Genomic DNA, 27,693 nt, shown 5'->3' on the forward strand with positions numbered 1-27,693 from the left:
ATATGTATGTGTGTGTGTGTGTGTGTATAGATAGATAGATAGATATTTATATTTAGATATACATAGATTTATCTCTCTGTGGTGGAGTGGTTAGAACTTCTTTATTTTACCCACAACAGCAGGGAACAATCATTCTGTCATTAAGGCCCTTTTTCATCACAGTGTTTGTTGTGCACCATGTGTGTCCACAATGCTCTGTGGGTGTTAATCACTTATCCATGTATGCTGAAAAATGCAGTGGATTCAAATAAGTGGCTCATTTGTTCTGTGTCTGTGGGTCTGGCTTTTGTAGAAACTGAGTATTTGATTGAGATGAAGAGAGACTGTCAGGGTGTATTGTTTACCCCTGTGAATGGAAAGCCGTTAGTCTCTTGAGGCCTGTGTCGGGGGATAAAGTGCAGGAATAATGTGGGAAAGAGTGCACTCGTATAGAAAGGGCGTCATCTTTTGCCATAGAAGACGGGGTAAGAGAAAGGTCTTGGGAGATAAACAGAACGCCAGTGCTAAAATAATAAAAAAATAATCTAACCAGTAGTTCTTCTGCTGTGCCCTTTCAGGTTTGATTTGTGTTTGTTCTCCATATAAACATCAAACTTGACTGATGGTGTCCAAGTTAGACTGCCGCAATGTCTGACTGAAAATATCCCAGGGGGCTTATGATGTCATGCTTAAAAGTCCCTCAAGCCATTTTGGGGTAGACGCTGAATGCAACATGACACAGTTAGGTCGTCCCTGAGCAGGAATTCTCTGAAGTATTTTTAGCTTTCCTCCCATCATTTTGTTCTGCTTGGCCAAGCATAATTTTGGAGGGAGTTAATTGTTGAAACTGTCATTAAGTGTCTATTTTAACTCACACATAATTTATCCATAAGTTATAACTTGGCAGCAATCTAGTGTCCACTTATGGCTCTCGCTAACAACTGAGCTCAAACATTGGTGTGGAAAAGAGATCTGAACCTTTGAAGGACTGTACTGTGAAATGCAGAGGGTCATACATGGCATGGTAGCTTCTTGGATTATCATAGCTATACTTACTGTTGGTGTGTACTACTAGATCATAGGGTTGTCAAGTCACGATCCTAAAATTTTCAACTCACAAGAAAGTATTCGATACACGATACCACAGGGATTCAAAAAAGGACACCAAAATATAAGAAAAATATTTTCATTAACAAGAAAAATGCAAAAATAACCGATTACAACATGTAACAATTAACAGAACCACAAGTAAAATGATAATAAACAGTTCAAAATAAACAATTCAAAAAACTGCAACTGTGATAAGTGGTTTAAAGTTATCTGAAGTAGTGCAAAAATATAAACACATACAATTAAATGACAACAATTACAGCAATACTTACGTTTAGAATATAGTAGTGTTGTAGGTTGACTTCTCTCTGCTTCATTGTGGGACTTTTCAGTCACCAATGTGAAGTCAATTACATTTGTATAGCGCTTTTCTCAAGAGACTCAACGTTTTCCACAGTAAAAAAAAACATTATCTACATCCTTAAGCTGCAGTGTGGGTGGCACTGGGAGCATGTTTCTTGCCCAAGGACACAACGGCAGTGTCTAGGATGGCGAAAGCTGGGATCGAATCTGGAACCTTCAAGTTGCCTGCACTGTCGCTCTACCAACCGAGCTACGCCGCCCTAAGGTAGTATAGTGATAGTATCTATTAAAGTAATAGTGCTTCTCAATTGTTTTCTGTTATGCCCCCCACCCCAAGAAGAAGAAAACATGTCATGCCCACCGCCCACGCGCCGCCAAGACTCTGAATAGTATCATCTGTCTATAAAATTGTACGAAGTACACCTCTGCATAACATTACATCTTTATTAAAAGTGAAAACATTTATAGATCAACTTACAACAAAGAATAACTTTAATAATATAATTGTTTTAAGGCTCTAACAGAAAAAGATTTAAAGTGCATCAATTTACAAAGCAGAAATTAACACACTGACGTGTTTATCAAAAGTAGACAAACTGACTCAATACTGAAAAAATATCTCAGATTATGTCAGACAAATTAGTTTAAATCTTCAATGTTGTCCTGGATAATATCAGCATGCAACAATGTACTATGTTGTACCATACCTGTTGTCGCTGGTATGATAATCACACTATTTGCAAAACTCATTCCTTCAAACCCAACTGTGGTAATCAAAATATTCACCGATAAACAAATATTGCTAAAACGGGTTTTACTTAGGCTCCATGGAAATGACAAACATCTAGTATGCTGGGTTTGGTTTGCACAAATCCTCAAAGAGCTTGCACCACTATACCTGTAGATGCCTTTGACAAAGGCAGTATGTTGTTGAGGTATGTTTTGATTTATATGGATAGAAACTCTTGTTTCGGTTTAGTAAGATTGTTTGGGTTCAAGCATTCCTGTGTATATATATATACTTGAGTTTATATGTGTAAGTGTAATAAGTTACACACAAACCGTACATGGTGGTATAAACTGTCTACACAGTGAGGAAAAAACACATGTGAATTCAACATTTCTGTACACAGATTTTTATTTTTTATTATAAAATGGATTGGACGATATGCTATTTTATTTTCAATCACATGCTTATACTGTAGCAGTATTAGGGAACATCGTGTTAGTTCTGCTTCTGCCCTTTGTAAGCCATACTAAAGAAGGGGAAGAGAAGAGAGCAGAAGTATAATTTTTTTCTCTAGCTTCCTCTGCAGACATGCTAACTGGTTACACGCCACTCCACCATCCTGGTAGATAATGGTGATAAATGCTGCAGATGCCCATCTCTCCCCAGGGGCAATTTTTCTCTTACAGGTCAAGCTAGTATTGGTTCACGCTGCATGTTTTCTCATCTGTCCCTTTAAACATGTTTATTGTGCTTTCAAGTAACAAATCCAAAGATTTTGAGTGAGTGTAAATCTTGTCAAAGGAACAAGTAAGTTTATATCAACTCCTCGGAAGACGTGATTCTTTCCTTTATTAGCAATTGAAATGGCTTACATCTGTCTCCCATTTAGGAACAAATTGCTGACTCCCCATGCTGTGGGGTAATGCAGCCATCAGCTGTGGGAACCAAATGCTCTCCATTTGGTTGAAATGGCTGCTAGTTTAGGAACAGGTGGACATTTTAGCATGAATTTTGGCCTATGCCTAGTGTTTTCTTTGGATTTTAAATCAGGCCACGTCCCCTCCCTAGAAAAACAAGGATATGGAATTGCCATAAGTCCGCAAACAGGAGGTGGAATGTAATGAGTTGCAATTGTTGAATTATGACTTGTACACTGATTTTATGCCTAGTGCCCAGTTTAAGAAACATTATACATTTTCTGTATTTTTTCTCTTGACAATCAAGCACTGGAAAAAATGTGGTTCTCATATTTTTCAAGTCAGTCTCATTGACTATAGACAGATTAGCATTGTTTTGGTCTGGGCTATAAATGGGTTTAGTTTAGAGATCAGTGTAGTTGATATTATTAGGATTTTATTACTTGGCTACGACAAGTTCAAAGCCTACCTCTAAAACACAAAGCCTACTTGAAAAAATTACAACACAACAAACACTACTTCAAACTTAAAGGGGCAAGCTGGGCCAAAGACTATACCTGTATAGATTGGCCACATTTGCGAAGAATGTCATTGAGGCAATGCGGTTTAACAAGTTATTTTGGGATACGGGTACAGTATTTTGAGTTGTGATTCACTCAGATTCATCCGTTGCTATTCAGAGTATCCTATCCGAAAGAGGATTAATACCTGATGTTTGTTTTATCTTGTTAACAAGTTTACTTGGTCAGTTGTTTCACCCAGCAGTAGGTCTCTAGAATACTGTGTAGTGTATATCCAACATTGTGACATTTCTCTTTGCATTCCTGCACATCTTAATTGGCACTCCTCCTGGCAGTGGGCTCACTTTAGCCTCTGCTGGTCTGGTGGTCAGCTCGGCACAGTGGCCAGTCAAAGCAAAAGGAACAATACACATTCTAATCCCCGAATAATTCCTGCTCTTGTGATCTCACTGGCCAAAGAATGTGATGTCTAAAAGGCCGGAGGTTTACGAGGACTCACAGCGAGACAAGTTCTCATGCACAGTGATACTTGTTAATTTACTGCAAGAAACTAGAGGGGAAATAGCTGCAGATTTGTTTTGAAGGGACACACCTCCTGCTAGCATTAGGGACTCGAAAAATACACAACCCCAATTACTGTAGTTGTGGTCTTCTCTCTTAATCGAGATTTTTTATATACATACATTGAACACTTGTTTTGCAGATTTTTGCAAAAAGTAACCATTTACCATCTCAATATCTCATCTCTGTTTTTGGCATAACATTATCTTTGTCTACTACATGTATTTTACTCAATATTACATACATAATATTAAGTACTGCTCTGATTGATACCATTACAAGTGCATAGAAAGGACCTATTAAATTTAGATACACATCTGAATATAAATGATGGAGAGAGTGAGAGGTGTTTAGTTCCTCTCGTCGCCATTGGCGCTCAATAAAACCTGTGCACTACCCTTTCTGTTCTTTTTAGCATTAGTTCAAGTCATATCACAGCTGCCTCTGCATACCACAACCCTGGCTACACTTTAAATTGCAGAGTGGTTGGCATGAGTGAGCAGTGAGTGGGGGAATGGCAAGAATTTCCTATTTTCCTTACAGTAAGACCAAATAAGTCTGTACCTTTTTTGGCCTCACTTCTACGATAATGATGCTTGTTTTGTTTTTTTAATGAGACATACGGTGAGTTGACTCTAAGAATCACTTTCTCTGATTTATGTGCTGTAAGTCTAGACATGATGTATATGTTTTCTTTTTGACCCTTATGTTTTGTTTTTCAGTTCCAAAGGCCTGAGTGCCATGCCAGAAGGGTCTCATTCTGCTCTCCACCAGGGCCCAATGGGGGAAGGTAAGCCCGGCTTTACTTTTGATGAGACGTGCCCTCTTAAGCTCTACTTATACAGTCTTACAGTGTAGTGCTTTAATTTGTCAGTCTTTTCCCTCCAATGCGTAGGATAGTGAACCAAATGGAGAAATGCTGCTAGTGGAACAATTAGAGAAATGTAATGGCTTGAACAGGCTTTGAGCCATCCTCCTCCTACTGCCCTGCTTGGCTCAGAGCGTCTTTGTGTGTCTGTGGAGCTTTGCCAACCTCCGCCATACAGCTGCAACTTCACACACATAACCCGGAATGTGTCAGTGTCACAGGCAACTATGTTTGTCTAGTCTGCGGTGCTGACTTTGCATGCAAGGGAGTAAAAGAAGTGGGGGTCACTCAAATTACATATTATTTTAGTGTTCATTATCTTTAGCCACAGCTTTAACACAGGCCCTCTTTGTATCTGTTTGCCTGTTCTGTTCCTCAACCCCCACGCCTCCCCTCCTCTCCACATTTGGCGCTGGGTTTCCTCTTTGGCTGAAGATTACAAATGTGTCAATGGTTCCCTTTTTTCTTTGGCTAGAGGAGACTTTTCTGAAGGAAACGTGTGTCAGCCATATGAGAACTTGTTTTCCCTCTAAAGGCCACATCATGCTCTGATAGCACATTTTGCGTATTGTTTATAACCGGTGTTGGCAGCGCTGTGTTTTTGGTGATTAAAAACGTGATTGGGGGCGTGGTTAAGAGGGGAGGAGTATATTTACAGCTAGAATTCACCAAGTCAAGTATTTCATATATATATATATATATATATATATATATATATATATATATATATATATATATATACAGGTAAAAGCCAGTAAATTAGAATATTTTGAAAAACTTGATTTATTTCAGTAATTGCATTCAAAAGGTGTAACTTGTACATTATATTTATTCATTGCACACAGACTGATGCATTCAAATGTTTATTTCATTTAATTTTGATGATTTGAAGTGGCAACAAATGAAAATCCAAAATTCCGTGTGTCACAAAATTAGAATATTACTTAAGGCTAATACAAAAAAGGGATTTTTAGAAATGTTGGCCAACTGAAAAGTATGAAAATGAAAAATATGAGCATGTACAATACTCAATACTTGGTTGGAGCTCCTTTTGCCTCAATTACTGCGTTAATGCGGTGTGGCATGGAGTCGATGAGTTTCTGGCACTGCTCAGGTGTTATGAGAGCCCAGGTTGCTCTGATAGTGGCCTTCAACTCTTCTGCGTTTTTGGGTCTGGCATTCTGCATCTTCCTTTTCACAATACCCCACAGATTTTCTATGGGGCTAAGGTCAGGGGAGTTGGCGGGCCAATTTAGAACAGAAATACCATGGTCCGTAAACCAGGCACGGGTAGATTTTGCGCTGTGTGCAGGCGCCAAGTCCTGTTGGAACTTGAAATCTCCATCTCCATAGAGCAGGTCAGCAGCAGGAAGCATGAAGTGCTCTAAAACTTGCTGGTAGACGGCTGCGTTGACCCTGGATCTCAGGAAACAGAGTGGACCGACACCAGCAGATGACATGGCACCCCAAACCATCACTGATGGTGGAAACTTTACACTAGACTTCAGGCAACGTGGATCCTGTGCCTCTGCTGTCTTCCTCCAGACTCTGGGACCTCGATTTCCAAAGGAAATGCAAAATTTGCATGGTTGGGTGATGGTTTGGGGTGCCATGTCATCTGCTGGTGTCGGTCCACTCTGTTTCCTGAGATCCAGGGTCAACGCAGCCGTCTACCAGCAAGTTTTAGAGCACTTCATGCTTCCTGCTGCTGACCTGCTCTATGGAGATGGAGATTTCAAGTTCCAACAGGACTTGGCGCCTGCACACAGCGCAAAATCTACCCGTGCCTGATTTACGGACCATGGTATTTCTGTTCTAAATTGGCCCGCCAACTCCCCTGACCTTAGCCCCATAGAAAATCTGTGGGGTATTGTGAAAAGGAAGATGCAGAATGCCAGACCCAAAAACGCAGAAGAGTTGAAGGCCACTATCAGAGCAACCTGGGCTCTCATAACACCTGAGCAGTGCCAGAAACTCATCGACTCCATGCCACGCCGCATTAACGCAGTAATTGAGGCAAAAGGAGCTCCAACCAAGTATTGAGTATTGTACATGCTCATATTTTTCATTTTCATACTTTTCAGTTGGCCAACATTTCTAAAAATCCCTTTTTTGTATTAGCCTTAAGTAATATTCTAATTTTGTGACACACGGAATTTTGGATTTTCATTTGTTGCCACTTCAAATCATCAAAATTAAATGAAATAAACATTTGAATGCATCAGTCTGTGTGCAATGAATAAATATAATGTACAAGTTACACCTTTTGAATGCAATTACTGAAATAAATCAAGTTTTTCAAAATATTCTAATTTACTGGCTTTTACCTGTATGTGTATATATATATTTACCGTATTTTCCGCACCATAAGGCGCCCTGGGTTATAAGCCGCGCCTTCAATGAACGGCATATTTCAAAACTTTGTCCACCTATAAGCCGCCCCGTGTTGTAAGCCGCATCTAACTGCGCTAAAGGAATGTCAAAAAAACAGTCAGATAGGTCAGTCAAACTTTAATAATATATTAAAAACCAGCGTTCTAACAACTCTGTTCACTCCCAAAATGTACGCAAATGTGCAATCACAAATAGTGCAGAGCAATAGCAACATAATGTTGCTCGAACGTTAATGTCACAACACACAAAATAAACATAACGCTCACTTTCTGAAGTTATTCTTCATTCATAAATCCCTCGAATTCTTCTCCTTCGGTGTCCGAATTGAAAAGTTGGGCGAATGTGGGATCCAAAATGGCCGGCTCCGTCTCGTCGAAGTAATCGGAGTCAGTGTCGCTGTTGTCCAGCAGTTCTGTGAATCCTGCCTTCCGGAAAGCTCGGACCACAGTTGTGACCGAAATATCTGCCCAGGCATTTACGATCCACTGGCAGATGTTGGCGTATGTCGTCCGGCGCTGTCTCCCTGTCTTGGTGAACGTCACGTGTGTTCGCCTTCTGTCATCCACTGTTCCCACGCAGTTAGCAGTCTAGCTTCGAATGCCCTGTTGACACCAATATCTAGCGGCTGGAGGTCTTTTGTCAATCCACCCGGAATGACGGCGAGTATTGAATTAAGCGCGTAAGCGTGTCTCTTAATGTGATGTTATGAGCTAGCAAATATAACAACTACACTACCCAGCATGCAACGATAGTGACGAGCATGCGCGGTAGCCCTGAGAAGCGTTGTATGCTGGCAGTTAGAATGTGGTTATGAGCACGCTGTGAGTAAACGTTGAGAACTCAGTTAACACGCCTCGTCTGCATTATTTATAATTAGACAGACAACACACTTAATAGGAGCCATTTTGGGGTCTTTACATAAACACACAAATGGAAATGAAACGTCACATATCCCAGCATGCACCGCGCGCTTCTTCTTCTTCTACGGGGAAAAAAGATGGCGGCTGTTTACCGTAGTTGCGAGACCGAAACTTTATGAAAATTAATATTAATATTAACCCATATATAAGGCGCACCGGATTATCAGGCGCACTGTCAGCTTTTGAGAAAATTTGTGGTTTTTAGGTGCGCCTTATAGTGCGGAAAATACGGTAATATATATATATATATATATATATATATATATATATATTAGGGATGTCCTGATCCGATATTTGGATCGGATCGGCCGCCGATATTTGCAAAAAAATGCGTATCGGCAAAGCATGGGAAAATGCCGATCCAGATCCAGTTTAAAAACAAACTCCGGTCCGTGTTTTCCAACGCACCGATTTAAATAATACATTCCACTTTTATGCTGCGCCCTAACTTCCGTTCCGCATTTTCCAGCACACCTTCAACACATCCACAGGTCTGTGGATTCTCACGCAGTTGCTTTTAGCTGCTGGCATTACACTACATGCTCTCCTCGCTCTTTCCTGTGTCTCCTTCTCACAGACAGCAAGCGCAGCTTCTACACACGTCACATACTGTCACGTCATACGTCACATACGTAAACGTCCTGCCCGAGCAGAGAGGTAGCAGCATGGCTAACGTTAGCTGTGATGCCAGCGCAGCCGTGCGAGCAATGTTCCCTGTAAGGTGCGCGCCTGTGCAATTGCGAACTGCTCAAGCGTCCTCTGCGCACGGCAAATCTATGCCACGCACAAAATCAAATAAAAAAATAATCGCATAACAATTTTCGACACACGGACACGACAGAGAAAACAGTTTTCGTCATCATTGTTCAAATATTGTAACGTCTGTCGAGACGCTTATCTCCATTCGGTGCCACACGTCCACACCATCAAAATGCCGAGGCAAACATTTCCAGATCAACACCGTTTGAAAAAAATAGTGATTTTTTTAGTTGTGATTTCCTTCTCTGCATGAAAGTTTAAAAGTAGCATATATTAATGCAGTATGAAGAAGAATGTTTTAATGTAGACACATAGAATCATCATACTGCTGTGATTATATGCATCAAGTGTTCATTCAAGGCTAAGGCAAAATGTTGAGATATATATCGTGTATCGCAATATGGCTTTAAAATATCGCAATATTAAAAAAAGGCCATATCGCCCAGCCCTAGTTCAATGATGCCATTTCTGTTTGTCATGTGTAATTTTGTCTATTTTGCGTTTATCCTTGAATAAACAGGTCAGTTTCTTGTTACCAACCATTGTGTATTATTCAAACTCCCCTAATTCAGCTGGCTAGTTGTTATTAAGAGTACTAAAACTCTTTTCAACATGATTCTGACAACTAAGTAGGCTAAATAACTTTAAACTTTAATACATGCTCGGATAGGCCAGTATCGGTATCAGATCGGAAGTGCAAAAACAATATCGGTATCGGATCGGAAGTGCAAAAACCTGGATCGGGACAACCCTAATAAATATATATATATATATATATATATATATATATATATATATATATATATATATATATATATATATATATATATATATATATATATATATATATACTCAAGTATTTAATATATATATATGTATATATATATATATATATGAAATACTTGACTTTCAGTGAATTCTAGCTATATATATTTATTTTATTTTATATATATATAGTATAGCAGTTGTGCACTGCACTCTCTAAAAGCCGTAGATGTTATTGTCACATATGCATGTACAGTAGATGGCAGTATTGTCCTGTTTAAGAGTGTCACAACATTGCTGTTTACGGCAGACAAACTGCTTTACGGTAGACGAAAACGTGACTGCTGTTGTTGCGTGTTGTTACCGCGCTGGGAGGACGTTAATGAAACTGCCTAACAATAAACCCACATAAGAAACCAAGAACTCGCCCTCTATCATGCGAACTTTATCGTCGATGTTCTCTACTAAATCCTTTCAGCAAAAATATGGCAATATCGCGAAATGATCAAGTATGACACATAGAATGGACCTGCTATCCCCGTTTAAATAAGAAAATTGCATTTCAGTAGGCCTTTAACAACACTCAGTAAACGTTTGGGAACGGAGGAGACACATTTTTTAAGCTTCTCAGGTGGAATTCTTTCCCATTCTTGCTTGATGTACAGCTTAAGTTGTTCAACAGTCCGGGGTCTCCAGTGTGGTATTTTAGGCTTCATCATGCGCCACACATTTTCAATGGGAGACAGGTCTGGACTACAGGCAGGCCAGTCTAGTACCCACAGTCTTTTACTAAGAAGCCATGTTGATGTAACACGTGGCTTGGCATTGTCTTGCTGAAATAAGCAGGGGCGTCCATGGTAACGTTGCTTGGATGGCAACATATGTTGCTCCAAAACCTGTATGTACCTTTCAGCATTAATGGCGCCTTCACAAATGTGTAAGTTACCCATGTCTTGGGCACTAATACACCCCCATACCATCACACATGCTGGTTTTTCAACTTTGCGCCTATAACAATCCGGATGGTTCTTTTCCTCTTTGGTCCGGAGGACACGACGTCCACAGTTTCCAAAAACAATTTGAAATGTGGACTCGTCAGACCACAGAACACTTTTCCACTTTGTATCAGTCCATCTTAGATGAGCTCAGGCCCAGCGAAGCCGACGGCGTTTCTGGGGTTGTTGATAAACGGTTTTCGCCTTGCATAGGAGAGTTTTAACTTGCACTTACAGATGTAGCGACCAACTGTAGTTACTGACAGTGGGTTTCTGAAGTGTTCCTGAGCCCATGTGGTGATATCCTTTACACACTGATGTCACTTGTTGATGCAGTACAGCCTGACTTCTTTGTCACGTGTTGCTGGCATCAAATTGTAAAGTTAATGATTATTTGCAAAAAAAAACAACCTTTATCAGTTTGAACATCAAATATGTTGTCTTTGTAGCATATTCAACTGAATATGGGTTGAAACTGATTTGCAAATCATTGTATTCCGTTTATATTTAAATCTAACACAATTTCCCAACTCATATGGAAACGGGGTTTGTATATACTGAGGCTTATATATATATATATATATATATATATATATATATATATACACATATATATATATATATATATTTATATATGTGTGTGTGTGTGTGTGTGTGTATATACATATGTGTGTGTGTGTATATACAGGGTTTCCCGCAGCGCTTTGTTGTTAAGGCGGCCGCCTTAACAACAAAGAGCTGCCTAAACTAAAGTCTTAACGAGCTGCTCCGCTTAGTTCTGCCTCTGCCTCTGTCATTATGTCTCTGCAGCACCCAGCATTGTCCCACCCACAGAACCATCTGATTGGTTACACGCAGAGCGGTAACAGCCAATCAGCAGTGTGTATTCAGAGCGCATGTAACAGCCAATCAGCAGTGTGTATTCAGAGCGCATGTAACAGCCAATCAGCATTGCGTATTCAGAGCGCATGTAGTCAGTGCTCCTTCGGTGGAGTGAGCAGAAAGGTGTTTAGCAGGTAAGGCAGCGGACTCTCCCCAAATTATAATAAACACCTCCCAGTCAACTACTAGTAACATCACTATGAGCCTGTTGACGTTCTAGAAACATAAGCGTCAGCTCAGCTCGCTCGCAGTCCTTGAGGTGAAGGCTAATTAGCTTTTAGCGTAACGTTAGCTCACTGTGCGTGTGTGTGTTACGGACAGCAAAGCCCTGTCTGTCTGAGAGAAAGACAAGCATTATTGACCTACAGTTAACGACTAAGTTATTTCACTTTACCTTTTTCTGTGTTGATTGAGCTGTGTTGAAGCAGCAAAAAAGGACATTATGTTAAATGAAGAGTTTCCTGAAGCTGTCTCTGATAGTTGATATAATAATGTAACTGCATCATAAAGCCTACATGAACTCCATGGTGTTCAGGGATGAATAGTCTCTCCTATTGCTATTGTACTATTTTTTCAGCTATAGTTACATTAATCATTAGTAATGTAGCAGCCTAGTTTTGAATGGCAGGGTCCCTGCTATCCCATGTTGATAAAATTATAACATTGACGGCGTGGCGCAGTGGAAGAGTGGCCGTGCGCGACCCGAGGGTCCTTGGTTCAATCCCCACCTAGTACCAAGCTCGTCATTTCCGTTGTGTCCTGAGCAAGACACTTCACCCTTGCTCCTGATGGGTGCTGGTTAGCGCCTTGCATGGCAGCTCCCTCCATCAGTGTGTGAATGTGTGTGTGAATGGGTAAATGTGGAAGTAGTGTCAAAGCGCTTTGAGTACCTTGAAGGTAGAAAAGCGCTATACAAGTACAACCCATTTATTTATTTATTTATTTACTCTACATAATAAAGATCAACTACAGGTTTCCCAAATGCTGTAATAAATTAAGCATGATGAGTTGAACATATGTCAGCATGTGGCCCCACTTTTAACTCTTTTTTTCAAACGCTTATTGCAAACACTTACTTATAGTAAGTCATTATTTGACTCAGTAAGTCATTATTTTGTCATTATTTTAAATTACTAAGTCATAATAATGACTGTCCGCCGGAGAGACACCACCTTAACTAACACATTTTCTGGGGTAAATACTGATATATATGTCACAGCTCTGTATAACACAGTTTGAGAGGAACCCAAGGATGCAGACAAAAGGTGAGTTGAACAGTTCTTTACTGAAGTTGCGTACTCACAAAAAGGCGCTCCTCACTGGAGGGAACAAAAGGCGACGGTGCAAAAAGGAGAACTCAAAATGGGCACCGTGGAGAAAACAAAAACTAATATATAAAAATAGAACAAACTTGGGTCGGAGTTGCAAGATGTGCTACCGCCGACGTAGACACCAAGCTGGATGGCACCGGGAGTGGCCAGAATGACAAGCTGCAAGAAACACGAAGCATGGAAGCCATCAGAAGTGGAGAGCCGAGGAGTGGAATCACCAAGTGCCATCCAGCTGCCAAGGTGCTGCTTAAATAGCATCGAGGTAAATTGGGAGCAGCTGTGCACATCTCACTACTCCGCCCACAATGGGAACACAGGAACTCTAAGGGGAAGGAGAAATGAAGGGAAGGTCAACTGCACCAACATAGGAAAACTGAATACAAACCACAAGGTGGCAGCAGGTGGTGACAAAAATGTGTACGTGTATATATATATATACAGGTAAAAGCCAGTAAATTAGAATATTTTGAAAAACTTGATTTATTTCAGTAATTGCATTCAAAAGGTGTAACTTGTACATTATATTTATTCATTGCACACAGACTGATGCATTCAAATGTTTATTTCATTTAATTTTGATGATTTGAAGTGGCAACAAATGAAAATCCAAAATTCCGTGTGTCACAAAATTAGAATATTGTGTAAGGGTTAAATTTTGAAGACACCTGGTGCCACAAACTAATCAGCTGATTAACTCAAAACACCTGCAAAGGGCTTTAAATGGTCTCTCAGTCCAGTTCTGAAGCCTACACAAACATGGGGAATGACTTCAGATTTGACAGCTGTCCAAAAGGCAACCATCGACACATTGCACAAGGAGGGAAAGACACAAAAGGTTATTGCTGAAGAGGCTGGCTGTTCTCAGAGCTCTGTGTCCAAACACATTAATGGAGAGGCAAAGGGAAGGAAAACCTGTGGTCAGAAAAAGTGTACAAGCGATAGGGATCACCGCGCCCTGGTCAAGATTGTGAAAAAAAAAACATTCAAAAATGTGGGGGAGATTCAGAAGGAGTGGACAGCTGCTGGAGTCAGTGCTTCAAGATCCACCACCAAGAGACGCTTGAAAGACATGGGTTTCAACTGCCGCATACCTCGTGTCAAGCCACTGTTGACCAAGAAACAGCGCGCAAAGCGTCTCACCTGGGCTAAGGAAAAAAAGAGCTGGACTGCTGCTGAGTGGTCCAAAGTCATGTTTTCTGACGAAAGCAAATTTTGCATTTCCTTTGGAAATCGAGGTCCCAGAGTCTGGAGGAAGACAGGAGAGGCACAGGATCCACGTTGCCTGAAGTCTAGTGTAAAGTTTCCACCATCAGTGATGGTTTGGGGTGCCATGTCATCTGCTGGTGTCGGTCCACTCTGTTTCCTGAGATCCAGGGTCAACGCAGCCGTCTACCAGCAAGTTTTAGAGCACTTCATGCTTCCTGCTGCTGACCTGCTCTATGGAGATGGAGATTTCAAGTTCCAACAGGACTTGGCGCCTGCACACAGCGCAAAATCTACCCGTGCCTGGTTTACGGACCATGGTATTTCTGTTCTAAATTGGCCCGCCAACTCCCCTGACCTTAGCCCCATAGAAAATCTGTGGGGTATTGTGAAAAGGAAGATGCAGAATGCCAGACCCAAAAACGCAGAAGAGTTGAAGGCCACTATCAGAGCAACCTGGGCTCTCATAACACCTGAGCAGTGCCAGAAACTCATCGACTCCATGCCACGCCGCATTAATGCAGTAATTGAGGCAAAAGGAGCTCCAACCAAGTATTGAGTATTGTACATGCTCATATTTTTCATTTTCATACTTTTCAGTTGGCCAACATTTCTAAAAATCCTTTTTTTGTATTAGCCTTAAGTAATATTCTAATTTTGTGACACACGGAATTTTGGATTTTCATTTGTTGCCACTTCAAATCATCAAAATTAAATGAAATAAACATTTGAATGCATCAGTCTGTGTGCAATGAATAAATATAATGTACAAGTTACACCTTTTGAATGCAATTACTGAAATAAATCAAGTTTTTCAAAATATTCTATTTTACTGGCTTTTACCTGTATGTATGTATGTATGTATATATATATATATATATATATATATATATATATATATATATATATATATATATATATATATATATATATCCATCCATCCATTTTCTACCGCTTATTCCCTTCGGGGTTGCGGGGGGAGCTGGAGCCTATCTCAGCTACAATTGTATATATATATATATATATATATATATACAACATCCTAAGAAAAGTATTCAACAAGAACAACATTAAATTGAGCTACAGCTGCATGAACAATATACGACAAATCATCTCAAACCACAACAAAACAATTGCAAATGAGCCGTCGGCCCTCAGACAGAGCGACTCCAAAACCAACAAAGGATGTAATTGTCGAAAGAAACCTGATTGCCCTCTCAACGGGGGGTGCTTACAAACATCAGTTGTCTACCAATCTAAGGTAATACGCAAGGACATTAACACATCCGACACATATGTAGGATTAACCGAGGGAGAATTCAAAACCAGATGGAACAATCACAAGGCTTCTTTCAGGAACAAAAACCTGCGAAATACCACAGAACTCAGCAAACACATTTGGGACCTCAAAGACAATAATGTTGAATATTCAATAACATGGCAAATTCTTGCATCCAGCACACCTTACAATAGTGGTAATAAAAGATGCAACCTATGCTTGAAAGAGAAACTGTTTATTATTTACCGTCCAGACCTGTCATCCCTCAACAAGCGCAGCGAAATTGTAACAACATGCCGCCATAGACGGAAACACCTCCTAGGTAACACATGAGCCAATCACCACGCCCCTAGGCCAGCCTGTACCCACCCACTCTGTGCCCTATATAAACCATGGTATGCGAATGCTCCCATTAAAATCTCCTGACGATTGAGGGTACCCCCCCCTCATGAAACAGGCCTGTAGGAGATGAAATAGTCTTGTGATTTTTTTCCCCACACATACATATATATATATATATATATATATATATATATATATATATATATATATATATATATATATGGTGGGAACGGCGTGGCGAAGTTGGTAGAGTGGCCGTGCCAGCAATCGGGGGGTTGCTGGTTACTGGGGTTCAATCCCCACCTTCTACCTTCCTAGTCACATTCGTTGTGTCCTTGGGCAAGACACTTCACCCCTTGCTCCTGATGGCTGCTGGTTAGCGCCTTGCATGGCAGCTCCCGCCATCAGTGTGTGAATGGGTGAATGTGGAAATACTGTCAAAGCGCTTTGAGTACCTTGAAGGTAGAAAAGCGCTATACAAGTACAACCTATTTATCATTATTTATATATATATATATATATATATATATATATATATATATATATATATATATATATATATATATATATATCCATCCATCCATCCATCCATCCATTTTCTACCGCTTATTCCCTTCGGGGTCGCGGGGGGCGCTGGAGCCTATCTCAGCTACAATCGGGCGGAAGGCGGGGTACACCCTGGACAAGTCGCCACCTCATCGCAGGGCCGACACAGATAGACAGACAACACTCTCACTCAAAATTCATACACTAGGGCCAATTTAGTGTTGCTAATCAACCTATCCCCAGGTGCATGTCTTTGGAGGTGGGAGGAAGCCGGAGTACCCGGAGGGAACCCACGCAGTCAAATGCTCAATAAAGAAGGAAAAAAACATATATACGTCGCACTGGAGTATAAGTCGCATTTTTGGGGGAAATTTATTTGATAAAATCCAACACTAAGAATAGACATTTGAAAGGCAATTTAAAATAAATAAAGAATAGTGAACAACAGGCTGAATAAGCGTACGCCATATGACGAACAAATAACCAACTGAGAACGTGCCTGGTATGTTAACGCAACACATCATGGCAAGAGTCATTCAAGTAACTATAACATATAGAACATGCTATACGTTTACCAAACAATCTGTCACTCCTGATCACTAAATCCGATGAAATCTTCCTCCCCGGTGTCGCCTCTGGTATGTGCCGTTTCCTTTCTTTATGCTGCTCGATCGCCGTTTTCTGCTGCATATTTCACTACGTTCGGCTTGTAATCTGCAGTATATGATTTCCTTTTCGGTGCCATTTTAGTTCAGCCCTTCTCAGTTTTTATAAGTTACCGCCAATGTTGAAATAATCCATTTTAATAGCTACGGATGTAGCAGCAGTTAGCATCACATGACCCACAATGCACTTCTGCCATGACGCACAATGCACTTCTGCCATGACCCCCCGCCGAATTCTTATTGGTTGACATGTGACGATTGCTGACGTGTGTATGACGATTGCGGACATTTGCTTCGTCTCTTACGCAAATGAGATAAATAATATTATTTTATATTTTACGGTAATGTGTTAATAATTTCACACATAATTCGCTCCGGAGTATAAATCGCACCCCCGGCCAAACTATGAAAAAAACTTTGATTTATAATCCGAAAAATACGGTATGTGTATATATTAGGGGTGTAACGGTACACAAAAATGTCGGTTCGGTACTTACCTCGGTTTAGAGGTCACGGTTCGGTTCATTTTCGGTACAGTAAGAAAACAACAAAATGTAAATTTTTGGGTTATTTATTTACCAAATTTGCAAAATCTTCCACCAAAAATATTTTTCTTACTGGAATATTTGATGTGAAGTAATCCGAACCTTGGATAGGTCAATAATTCATAATAACATTGATTTTGATTCAATATTATGTTTTGAGCAATGACAGTTTGAAAGAGAAAAAAAACAGCTTTGTTTTATTAGTCAACATTGCAACTTTTTCTAAATTACATTTAACCTTTAAGCTTTTTTATTTCACTTTTGTTATGTTTTTGTTTATTTTAATAGTATTTCCAGAATGTGCCGTTGGCCTTTAAAACATTAGCTGTGGGCCGCAAATGGCCTCCGGGGCACACATTTGACACCCCTGCTATAGATAATAAAAAATTAAATCTGATAAATCTATGGATAAAAAGCAGAGCCTGGCGACGCATGCGCGTTTATCATAACTCTCTCGCTCTCTCTGTCTCTGCCCCTCCCTCACGAATGCTGCTGCGCGCACAATTTTTTTTTTTTTTTAACCCCTTCTTAACCCTGAACGTACATTGAAAATACACACAACCCTAACTCAAAATGCCGGACATTCGAGGCATTTAAGAAACTCCGCCCTGACAGCTCCGCAAAAGAGGACATGTCCGGTGAAAAGAGGACGTATGGTCAGTCTATCGTAGCCTGTTAGCTGCTAGCATGCCATGTGTTGTGCCTCGGTGTGCATTGTTAACACAACGTGCGTTACGCTACTTAATATGTCCGTGTGGAAACTCGTTCGGTACACCTCCGAACCGAACCGACAGCCCCGTACTGAAACGGTTCAATACAAATACAAATACACGTACCGTTACACCCTTAGTGTGTATGTGTGTATATATATGTATATATATATATACTGTATATGTATATATATACTGTATATGTATATATGTATATATGTGTATATACATGTGTGTATATATATATATATATACATGTATATACACATATATATATATATATATATATGCATATATATATATATATATACAGTATATATATATACATATACAGTGTGTGTGTGTGTGTGTGTGTGTGTGTGTGTGTGTGTGTGTGTGTGTGTGTGTGTGTGTGTGTGTGTGTTTATCCTTTCATACTGTAACAACTTGCTGGTGGTAACGTTTTATGTTTGTGTGGTTTTGATTGGATGTTAATTTTTCTCACAATCACAAACACACCGTCCGTGCCTATAATTCGAATTCGCGGAAAAAGAGGAAGTATTGTTATGTGTCTGGGGAAGCACAGAGACAAAAGTGTTTGGACGAGAGGTAAAACCTGTTGGAATTGTTATCATAAGATTGGCAATTAAAATTAAAAATAGCGTCGGACTTTGTGTGACTTCTTCTGGGGGCTACAATACATGACATTACTTTAATTTAATTTAACATTAAAAAACCTTATTTTCAAGGTGTGGCGGAAATGAAAATGACGTGGCGGTGCGCCTCATTCAGTTACTATTCCTTGATTGGGTATTCATTAATTGACAATGATGTTGTTGGGGCGCTTGAGTTGGATGTGGTTAGTGTATACAAGTAATGCAGGTGGTGAAACTAGGCGAGTGTGGTCAAGGTAAACATTGTGGTGGCTATCCAAGTGCAATTGCCCTGCAGGGTCAAAGGTTTATGAACTGAAAAGAGCAGTCTTTTTTTTTTTGCCACAAGCATGCGAGCAAATCCTTTGTGATGTTTTACCTGAAAATCTGCCTTGAGACAAGTATTTTGATTCTCCAGCTAGCAGCGGATGTTCTCTCACATCTGATTTAAGCATTTGTTGTCTCTTTTGATTATTTTTCCAGAGGAGTGCAATGATAGGAACATAAAAACCCCTCAGACTTTTCACCTCAGTGCAACTTTCCTCACCTTGTTGGAAATTCCTACCTATCATAACACATTAACAGGTTGATGTACATCTCAGCTGTCAGCTTGATGGTTGATGCTCAGCCAGGCATCAGCAGACCTGCGGCAGCTCTCTCAAAAGATAAGGACACCCGCTGATCTACTTACCCCCTGGCAGGAATGTAGCTGTGTGTGCAGAATGTACAGCTTTAAAAGGCTTCTGGGGGACGGGTGGATCATCTCCATTCTTTGCAGCTTTTCTGGTCCAATGGATATGTAGGGATGTAGATAGATGATGGCAGCAATCTGAGCAGGATTTTTTTTAATGCAACCCCTGGACTGGAAATCTTTTACTGCTTAATTGCTTTTTAACATACTAAGTTATGCACTATTATTGCACTCATACAGTACTCAATTGTAGGATACAGTATATTCAATTCCAATATTACTTAACAGTCTTGCTTTTATACTCCCAAAAACTCCATTATCGCTGCATTGTATTGGTATTGCCTCAGACCCTGTCACTCCCTTTAAAGGCATTTCTTTCATTGTAAATCATGTTACTGCACCCTACAATGGAGTTCCTTCTATACAACTCTTCCACTGGATTACCCACATTATTCACAAGCTCTTCAGTTGTCTTCTCAGACATCCATTGAAGTCAATTAAAGTTATCAAATTGCACCGTAATGTTAAGAAATCAGTTGAAATGTTATTCAGTTGCTAACACGTATTTGATCATTGCTCATTTTGCCCAAAGCAAGAGCAATTGAGTATAATATCTTAAGTTTTTACATTTTAAGTCTTTCTCAACAGACTTTCTGCTGAGGGTCTTGTAGCCCACTTTTACAACCTTGGCCTTGAATGGCGACAGTGCTTTGGTCTTTCCCATGGTGATCAGATTTGAATGGAAGAGCAGTTCACACATTATATGTTGAGACCCGATGGACTTTATTTGGAGGGACAATAAGAAGGGTGTACTCACACTAAGCCAATCTTGCAGTGCTTTGGCCCACACTTACAATTGGTCAAATATGGCTAATGTGAGTGCTCCAATCCATGCTCAAATTTTGGTACACTCTCAATCCAAGTTTGGTACCCCTTAATTGGCACGATTGAAAGAGGTGAGCCAGGGACGGAATGACTGCACGCACATATGCATGCAACATAGGATAAGATGGACTTTACTGTCCCACATTGGCGAAAATCTACAGTTGCAGTGTAACATTTTCTTAAAGTTAAAAGTTAAAGTACCAATGATTGTCACACACACACTAGGTGTGGCGAGATTATTCTCTGCATTTGACCCATCACCCTTGATCACCCCCTGGGAGGTGAGGGGAGCAGTGGGCAGCAGCGGTGGCCGCGCCCGGGAATCATTTTGGTGATTTAACCCCCAATTCCAACCCTTGATGCTGAGTGCCAAGCAGGGAGGTAATGGGTCCCATTTTTATAGTCTTTGGTATGACTCGGCCGGGGTTTGAACTCACAACCTACCGATCTCAGGGCGGACACTCTAACCACTAGGCCACTAGGTTACTGTACAGTATTAAAAGGACACCAGGACAAAATGTAGCTTGGTAAAAAATGGAATGAAAAAATAAAAGTAATACAAGGTACAATCAAAGTAAGAAAATAAGTAATAACATATATAGGTGATTCATTGAATGACTTTAATCTGATTGCTTTTTGCAAATTCGTATTGATAACCAACAGATTTAATAAAACACTAACAGTGCAATGTTTTTGTAGTCAGATTTCCCATCAAGAAGGCCAGTTTTCTGTTTAGCATCTGTCATATTGTTTGTTTGGTTCTGCATCCAGTCATTACAGGATCACCTGCCTATTTGCACATTCTAAAGGTTATCAGCATTGTCTCAGTCAGTACCTGAAATGTAAGGTATCAGTAGATAATCGATACTAGAGTGATCAGATCGATATTTTTACAAACCCCGTTTCCATATGAGTTGGGAAATTGTGTTAGATGTAAATATAAACGGAATACAATGATTTGCAAATCCTTTTCAACCCATATTCGATTGAATGCACTACAAAGACAAGATATTTGATGTTCAAACTCAAACTTTATTTTTTTTTTGCAAATAATAATTAACTTAGAATTTCATGGCTGCAACACATGCCAAAGTAGTTGGGAAAGGGCATGTTCACCACTGTGTTACATGGCCTTTCCTTTTAACAACACTCAGTAAACGTTTGGGAACTGAGGAGACACATTTTTTAAGCTTCTCAAGTGGAATTCTTTCCCATTCTTGCTTGATGTACAGCTTAAGTTGTTCAACAGTCCGGGGGTCTCTGTTGTGGTATTTTAGGCTTCATAATGCGCCACACATTTTCAATGGGAGACAGGTCTGGACTACAGGCAGGCCAGTCTAGTACCCGCACTCTTTTACTATGAAGCCACGTTGATGTAACACATGGCTTGGCATTGTCTTGCTGAAATAAGCAGGGGCGCCCATGTTAACGTTGCTTGGATTTCAACATATGTTGCTCCAAAACTTGTATGTACCTTTCAGCATTAATGGCGCCTTCACAGATGTGTAAGTTACCCATGTCTTGGGCACTAATACACCCCCATACCATCACAGATGCTGGCTTTTCAACTTTGCGCCTTTAACAATCCGGAGGACACGACGTCCACAGTTTCCAAAAACAATTTGAAATGTGGACTCGTCAGACCACAGAACACTTTTCCACTTTGTATCAGTCCATCTTAGATGAGCTCAGGCCCAGCGAAGCCGACGGCGTTTCTGGGTGTTGTTGATGAACGGTTTTCGCCTTGCATAGGAGAGTTTTAACTTGCACTTACAGATGTAGCGACCAACTGTAGTTACTGACAGTGGGTTTCTGAAGTGTTCCTGAGCCCATGTGGTGATATCCTTTACACACTGATGTCGCTTGTTGATGCAGTACAGCCTGAGGGATCGGAGGTCACGGGCTTAGCTGCTTACGTGCAGTGATTTCTCCAGATTCTCTGAACCCTTTGATGATATTACGGACTGTAGATGGTGAAATCCCTAAATTCCTTGCAATAGCTGGTAGAGAAAGGTTTTTCTTAAACTGTTCAACAATTTGCTCACGCATTTGTTGACAAAGTGGTGACCCTCGCCCCATCCTTGTTTGTGAATGACTGAGCATTTCATGGAATCTACTTTTATACCCAATCATGGCACCCACCTGTTCCCAATTTTTCTGTTCACCTGTGGGATGTTCCAAATAAGTGTTTGATGAGCATTACTCAACTTTATCAGTATTTATTGCCACCTTTCCCAACTTCTTTGTCACGTGTTGCTGGCATCAAATTCTAAAGTTAATGATTATTTGCACAAAAAAAATGTTTATCAGTTTGAACATCAAATATGTTGTCTTTGTAGCATATTCAACTGAATATGGGTTGAAAATGATTTGCAAATCATTGTATTTTGTTTATATTTACATCTAACACAATTTCCCTACTCTTATGGAAACGGGGTTTGTATTTTGTCAAAATATTATTGTATTTCTTTTTGTTGATGTTTACAAATTCAGGAATGATTCCCTGGACACAGAAGGCCTTTTTGAGGGCAACAACCAAAGGGATTAAATGAGTAGAGGAAGTAGTAGTTTTTGCTTTTGTTTAGTTATTGTGTAGTATTGACCTTGTTTTGATCAAACAATGTATGTAAAAAGAGAATAAGGAACTAGTTAAAATATAGTGTTGATATTGTTACACTGTCAATTGCACTCACCATTAGGGATGTCCCGATCCAGGTTTTTGCACTTCCGATCCGATACCGATATTGTTTTTGCACTTCCGATCCGATACCGATACTGACCGATACCGATACTGACCGATACTGGCCTATCCGAGCATGTATTAAAGTTTAAAGTTATTTAGCCTACTTAGTTGTCAGAATCATGTTGAAAAGGGTTTTAGTACTCTTGATAACAACTAGCCAGCTGAATTAGGGGAGTTTGAATAATACACAATGGTTGGTAACAAGAAACTGACCTGTTTATTCAAGGATAAACACAAAATAGACAAAATTATACATGACAAACAGAAATGGCATCATTGAAACTAGGGCTGGGCGATATGGCCTTTTTTTAATATTGTAATATTTTAAGGCCATATTGCGATACACGATATATATCTCGATATTTTCCCTTAGCCTTGAATGAACACTTGATGCATATAATCACAGCAGTATGATGATTCTATGTGTTTTGATTGATTGATTGAGACTTTTATTAGTAGGTTGCACATACAATTGACCACTAAATGGTAACAACCGAATACGTTTTTCAACTTGTTTAAGTTGGGGTCCACTTAAATTGATTCATGATACAGATATATACTATCAGATATATACTATCATCATAATACAGTCATCACACAAGATAATCACATTGAATTATTTACATTATTTATAATCCAGGGTGTGGAGGGGGGTGCCGGAAGTAAGTGTCAAAAAGACAGCCAAAAGAGTTTGATATGAGAATAAATCTAAAGTTAAAATATAGGGTAGAAATGCACCCATTTGCAGGAAATGTAGTCTTGATTTTCAAAATTTTCTTTCAAGGCTTGCATGTCTACATTAAAACATTCTTCTTCATACTGCATTAATATATGCTACTTTTAAACTTTCATGCAGAGAAGGAAATCACAACTAAAAAAATCACTAATTTTTTCATACGGTGTTGATGTGGAAATGTTTGCCTCGGCATTTTGATGGTGTGGGCGTGTGGCACCGAATGGAGATAAACGTCTCGACAGACGTTACAATATCTGAACAATGATGACGAAAACTGTTTTCTCTGTCGTGTCCGTGTGTCGAAAATTGTTATGCGCTTATTTTTTTATTTGATGTTGTGCGTGGCATAGATTTGCCGTGCGCAGAGGACGCTTGAGCAGTGCACAATTGCGCAGGCGCGCACCTTAGAGGGAGCGTTGGTCACACGGCTGCGCTAGCATCACAGCTAACGTTAGCCATGCTGCTACCTCTCTGCTGGGAGAGGACGTATACGTATGTGACGTATGACGTGACAGTATGTGACGTATGACGTGACAGTATGTGACGTGTGTAAGAAGGTGCGCTTGCTGTCTGTGAGAGGGAGACACAGGAAAGAGTGAGAAGAGCCTGTCGTGTAATGCCAGCAGCTCAAAGCAACTGCGTGAGAATCCACAGACCTGTGGATGTGTTGAAGGTGTGCTGGAAAATGCGGAACGGAAATTAGGGAGCAGCAGAAAAGTGGAATGTGTTATTTAAATCGGTGCGTTGGAAAACACGGACCAGAGGTTTTTTTTAAAACTGGATCTGGATCGGCATTTTCCCATGCCTTGCCGATACGCATTTTTTGGCAAATATCGGCGGCCGATCCAATCTAAATATCGGATCGGGACATCCCTACTCACCATATATACATTTAAAACATTTACAGTAAATACATGTGATTGGTATTGGTATTGGCGGATCTCACTCATGGATGATCATAACCAAAACCCCCTCATTCCATCACATCACACCCATCCTGCAAAAACTTCACTGGCTTCTGGTCAGGCAAATAATTAACTACAAAATCCTTCTATATACCTTCTAGGCCATCCACAACTTTACACCTCCTTATTTGTCTGACCTCCTCCACATTGCTACTCCAGCACGCTCCCACAGATCCTCTTCTTCCATCCATTTCATCCACCTTGCTATGCCATCAACCCTCCTCATCACCATGGGGAGCAGAACTTTCAGTCACTCTGCTCCCAAACTCTGGAACTCTCTACTATCTGACATTCGCAATATTGACTCCCTTTATACAATCAAATCAAGACTCAAAAGCACTTGTTCAAAATGTCATACTTATTGTAACTGTCCTTTGTTTGATTATTATTGATGTTATACTGTATTAACCTTTGTTGTTGTATCATCATATTTTAATTATTTTTTTGTTGAGTTGAGTTTGTGTTTATTTCGAACATACATGCATGCATACAACATGATATATCACAATTTCCAGTTTCTCTATTCAACATGTTCGAAAAGGAGTTGGAAGAAGCAGATCTTATTTAATCCTACCCCTTTTCTTTTACATAGCAGTAGCTAAAACTTTGGTTCACTTCCTGTTCTCAATATATTCACAAATATAGTCCATAAGTAATAACATTAAAAATAAATAAATAATAATGAGGGGGGTAAGTTATATTTCATATGGTGAGGTAAGTAAGATTATCTAGAAAATGAAAGGATGGATTCATACATTCAGAATGTTTATCATGGTTCTTCTTCTTTGTACTTTGTAAACACTTGAAGTTTGAAGAGTTTCTGGAAGTGGATTATATTAGTACATTGTTTGATTTCTTTGCTTAATCCATTCTATAATGTAATTCTACATACTGATATACTGAAGGTCTTAAGTGTTGTACGTGCGTACAAATGTTTTAAATAAACATTTTCTCTAATATTATATTTATCCTCTTTTGTTGAGAAAAATTGTTGTATATTCTTGGGTAGCAGATTGTAGTTTGCCTTGTGTACAATTTTAGCTGTTTGCAAATTCACTATGTCGTGGAATTTCAGTATTTTCGATTCAATGAATAAAGGGTTTGAATGTTCTCTATGTATAACATTATGTATTATTTTAACTGATCTTTTTTGTAACACCGTTAATGAATGAAGTGTACTTTTTATAGTTATTTCCCGATATTTCTGCACAATAACTCAGATATGGTAACACTAGCGAGCAGTAGAGAATATGGAGAGATTTTTGGTCTAGAACTTATTTTGCTTAATTCATTATTGACGTGTTTCTTGCTACTTTATGTTGTACATTTTTTACATGAGATTTTTAGTTCATTTTATCATCAATCATTATACCTAGAAATTTGGTTTAATTTACTCTTTCAATTTCTATGCAGCCATATTTGTATTTGTGTTTGACTTTCCCTTCTACTGTTACCGAAAAACATTATTTTAGTTTTACTAAGTTTTAAGGATGTTTTTTTTTTTTTTTGAAAGGCGCTTATAAAAAAATAACTATTAGCAGATTTGGCAGCAAAAAATCTTGATCAGAACATCTCTAATATAAACTGAACATTAATATAAACAATGGCAGCAGATATACTTGCATATAAGTCTTAATTAAACTGTACTCCGCTTGTGGCATGTTAACCATAATAGCTTATTTGTTTGGCAGTCAGATGCTATTAACTAAATAAAGAAAGCTATATTATTCTGGCTATATTGATATAAGAACATCAATAAAACATTGCACACACGTATGAGAAGCTATTTATGTTTTAAATATACTGTATGTCTTAAAGTGTTGGAAAATAACATTAGCAATGACTTCTGCAGTGAGAGAAAGCCACTCATCTTCACATAAACCTGAAGAGGCCGTTTCGAAGCAAAATGTTTTTAAATATTGGCCTCCACATTAACTTGCATACAAATCGAGAATTCTTAACAAGTAGGGCCACATCTATTTATGGCGCTGCAAATTCATCTGTGGGGGGCCGCTGGTTTTTGTTTCTTGTGATTCACTACTTTTGTTTGGTATACCTTTATATTAATAATTGTATTATGAATGGCTTGAACATATTCCACAAATTTGCCTGTTTTCTGCTCAGATTTTCCTTCGTATATTACGTGTAATCAGAGGGAAGAATCTGTCAGTATGCAGTGTTATTATTCAGATGTGGTTTTTTTTAAAAAAATAATGTGTACTAAATCGATGGTTAGCTGTTGTGATGAATAGTCAGTTATTTTTAAAGATGCCCAAACCACTAAATAAACATTTTCACACCTTTAAACCCTCTATGTGAAGAACATTTAGGTGTAAAGTAAATTAAGTTCCTTCTCCACACTGAGCACACGCAGCTGTTTTACCACCAGCCCACAGGTACAATCGTCTACCGTCAAACTGGTGGTAAAGTTTACAGTGGACTCGCACCTCCATGAGGCCCATATGTGTTGACCAGAAGAAGTGTGATTGTGGCATAGATTGTGGGCCTGCTGAGTACGCGAGGGATGTGGGTTGGGTTGTCGATGGAGGGGTTTTCTAAGTGGATCATCACATACCTATACACTGAGGTCACTGAGCACAGCCGAATCCTTTAAGAGTTGGGGGTCGAGCACAAAGGAGGTTTACGAATTAAATGTGAGCTTATCGCGACATTGTTCGCTCATATACCGGTAAGAGAAAACTTTTTTTTTCAGAAA

General features: G+C 39.5%; 1 protein-coding gene across 2 annotated transcripts in view; it reads left to right on the top strand.

Moving 5' to 3' along the window:
* Positions 1-27,693, top strand: part of LOC133611676 (pleckstrin homology domain-containing family G member 3) — an 81,227-nt gene that overhangs the window by 9,633 nt on the left and 43,901 nt on the right. For both annotated transcript variants that reach the window (XM_061968692.2, XM_061968693.2), the window contains exon 2: positions 4,844-4,911. In XM_061968692.2, coding sequence (XP_061824676.2) covers positions 4,863-4,911 — 49 coding nt within the window. In that variant the 5' untranslated portion in view covers positions 4,844-4,862. The remainder of the gene's footprint in view (positions 1-4,843; positions 4,912-27,693) is intronic.

Source organism: Nerophis lumbriciformis, linkage group LG08 (assembly GCF_033978685.3).
Source record: "Nerophis lumbriciformis linkage group LG08, RoL_Nlum_v2.1, whole genome shotgun sequence".
Classification (NCBI taxonomy): Eukaryota; Metazoa; Chordata; class Actinopteri; order Syngnathiformes; family Syngnathidae; genus Nerophis; species Nerophis lumbriciformis.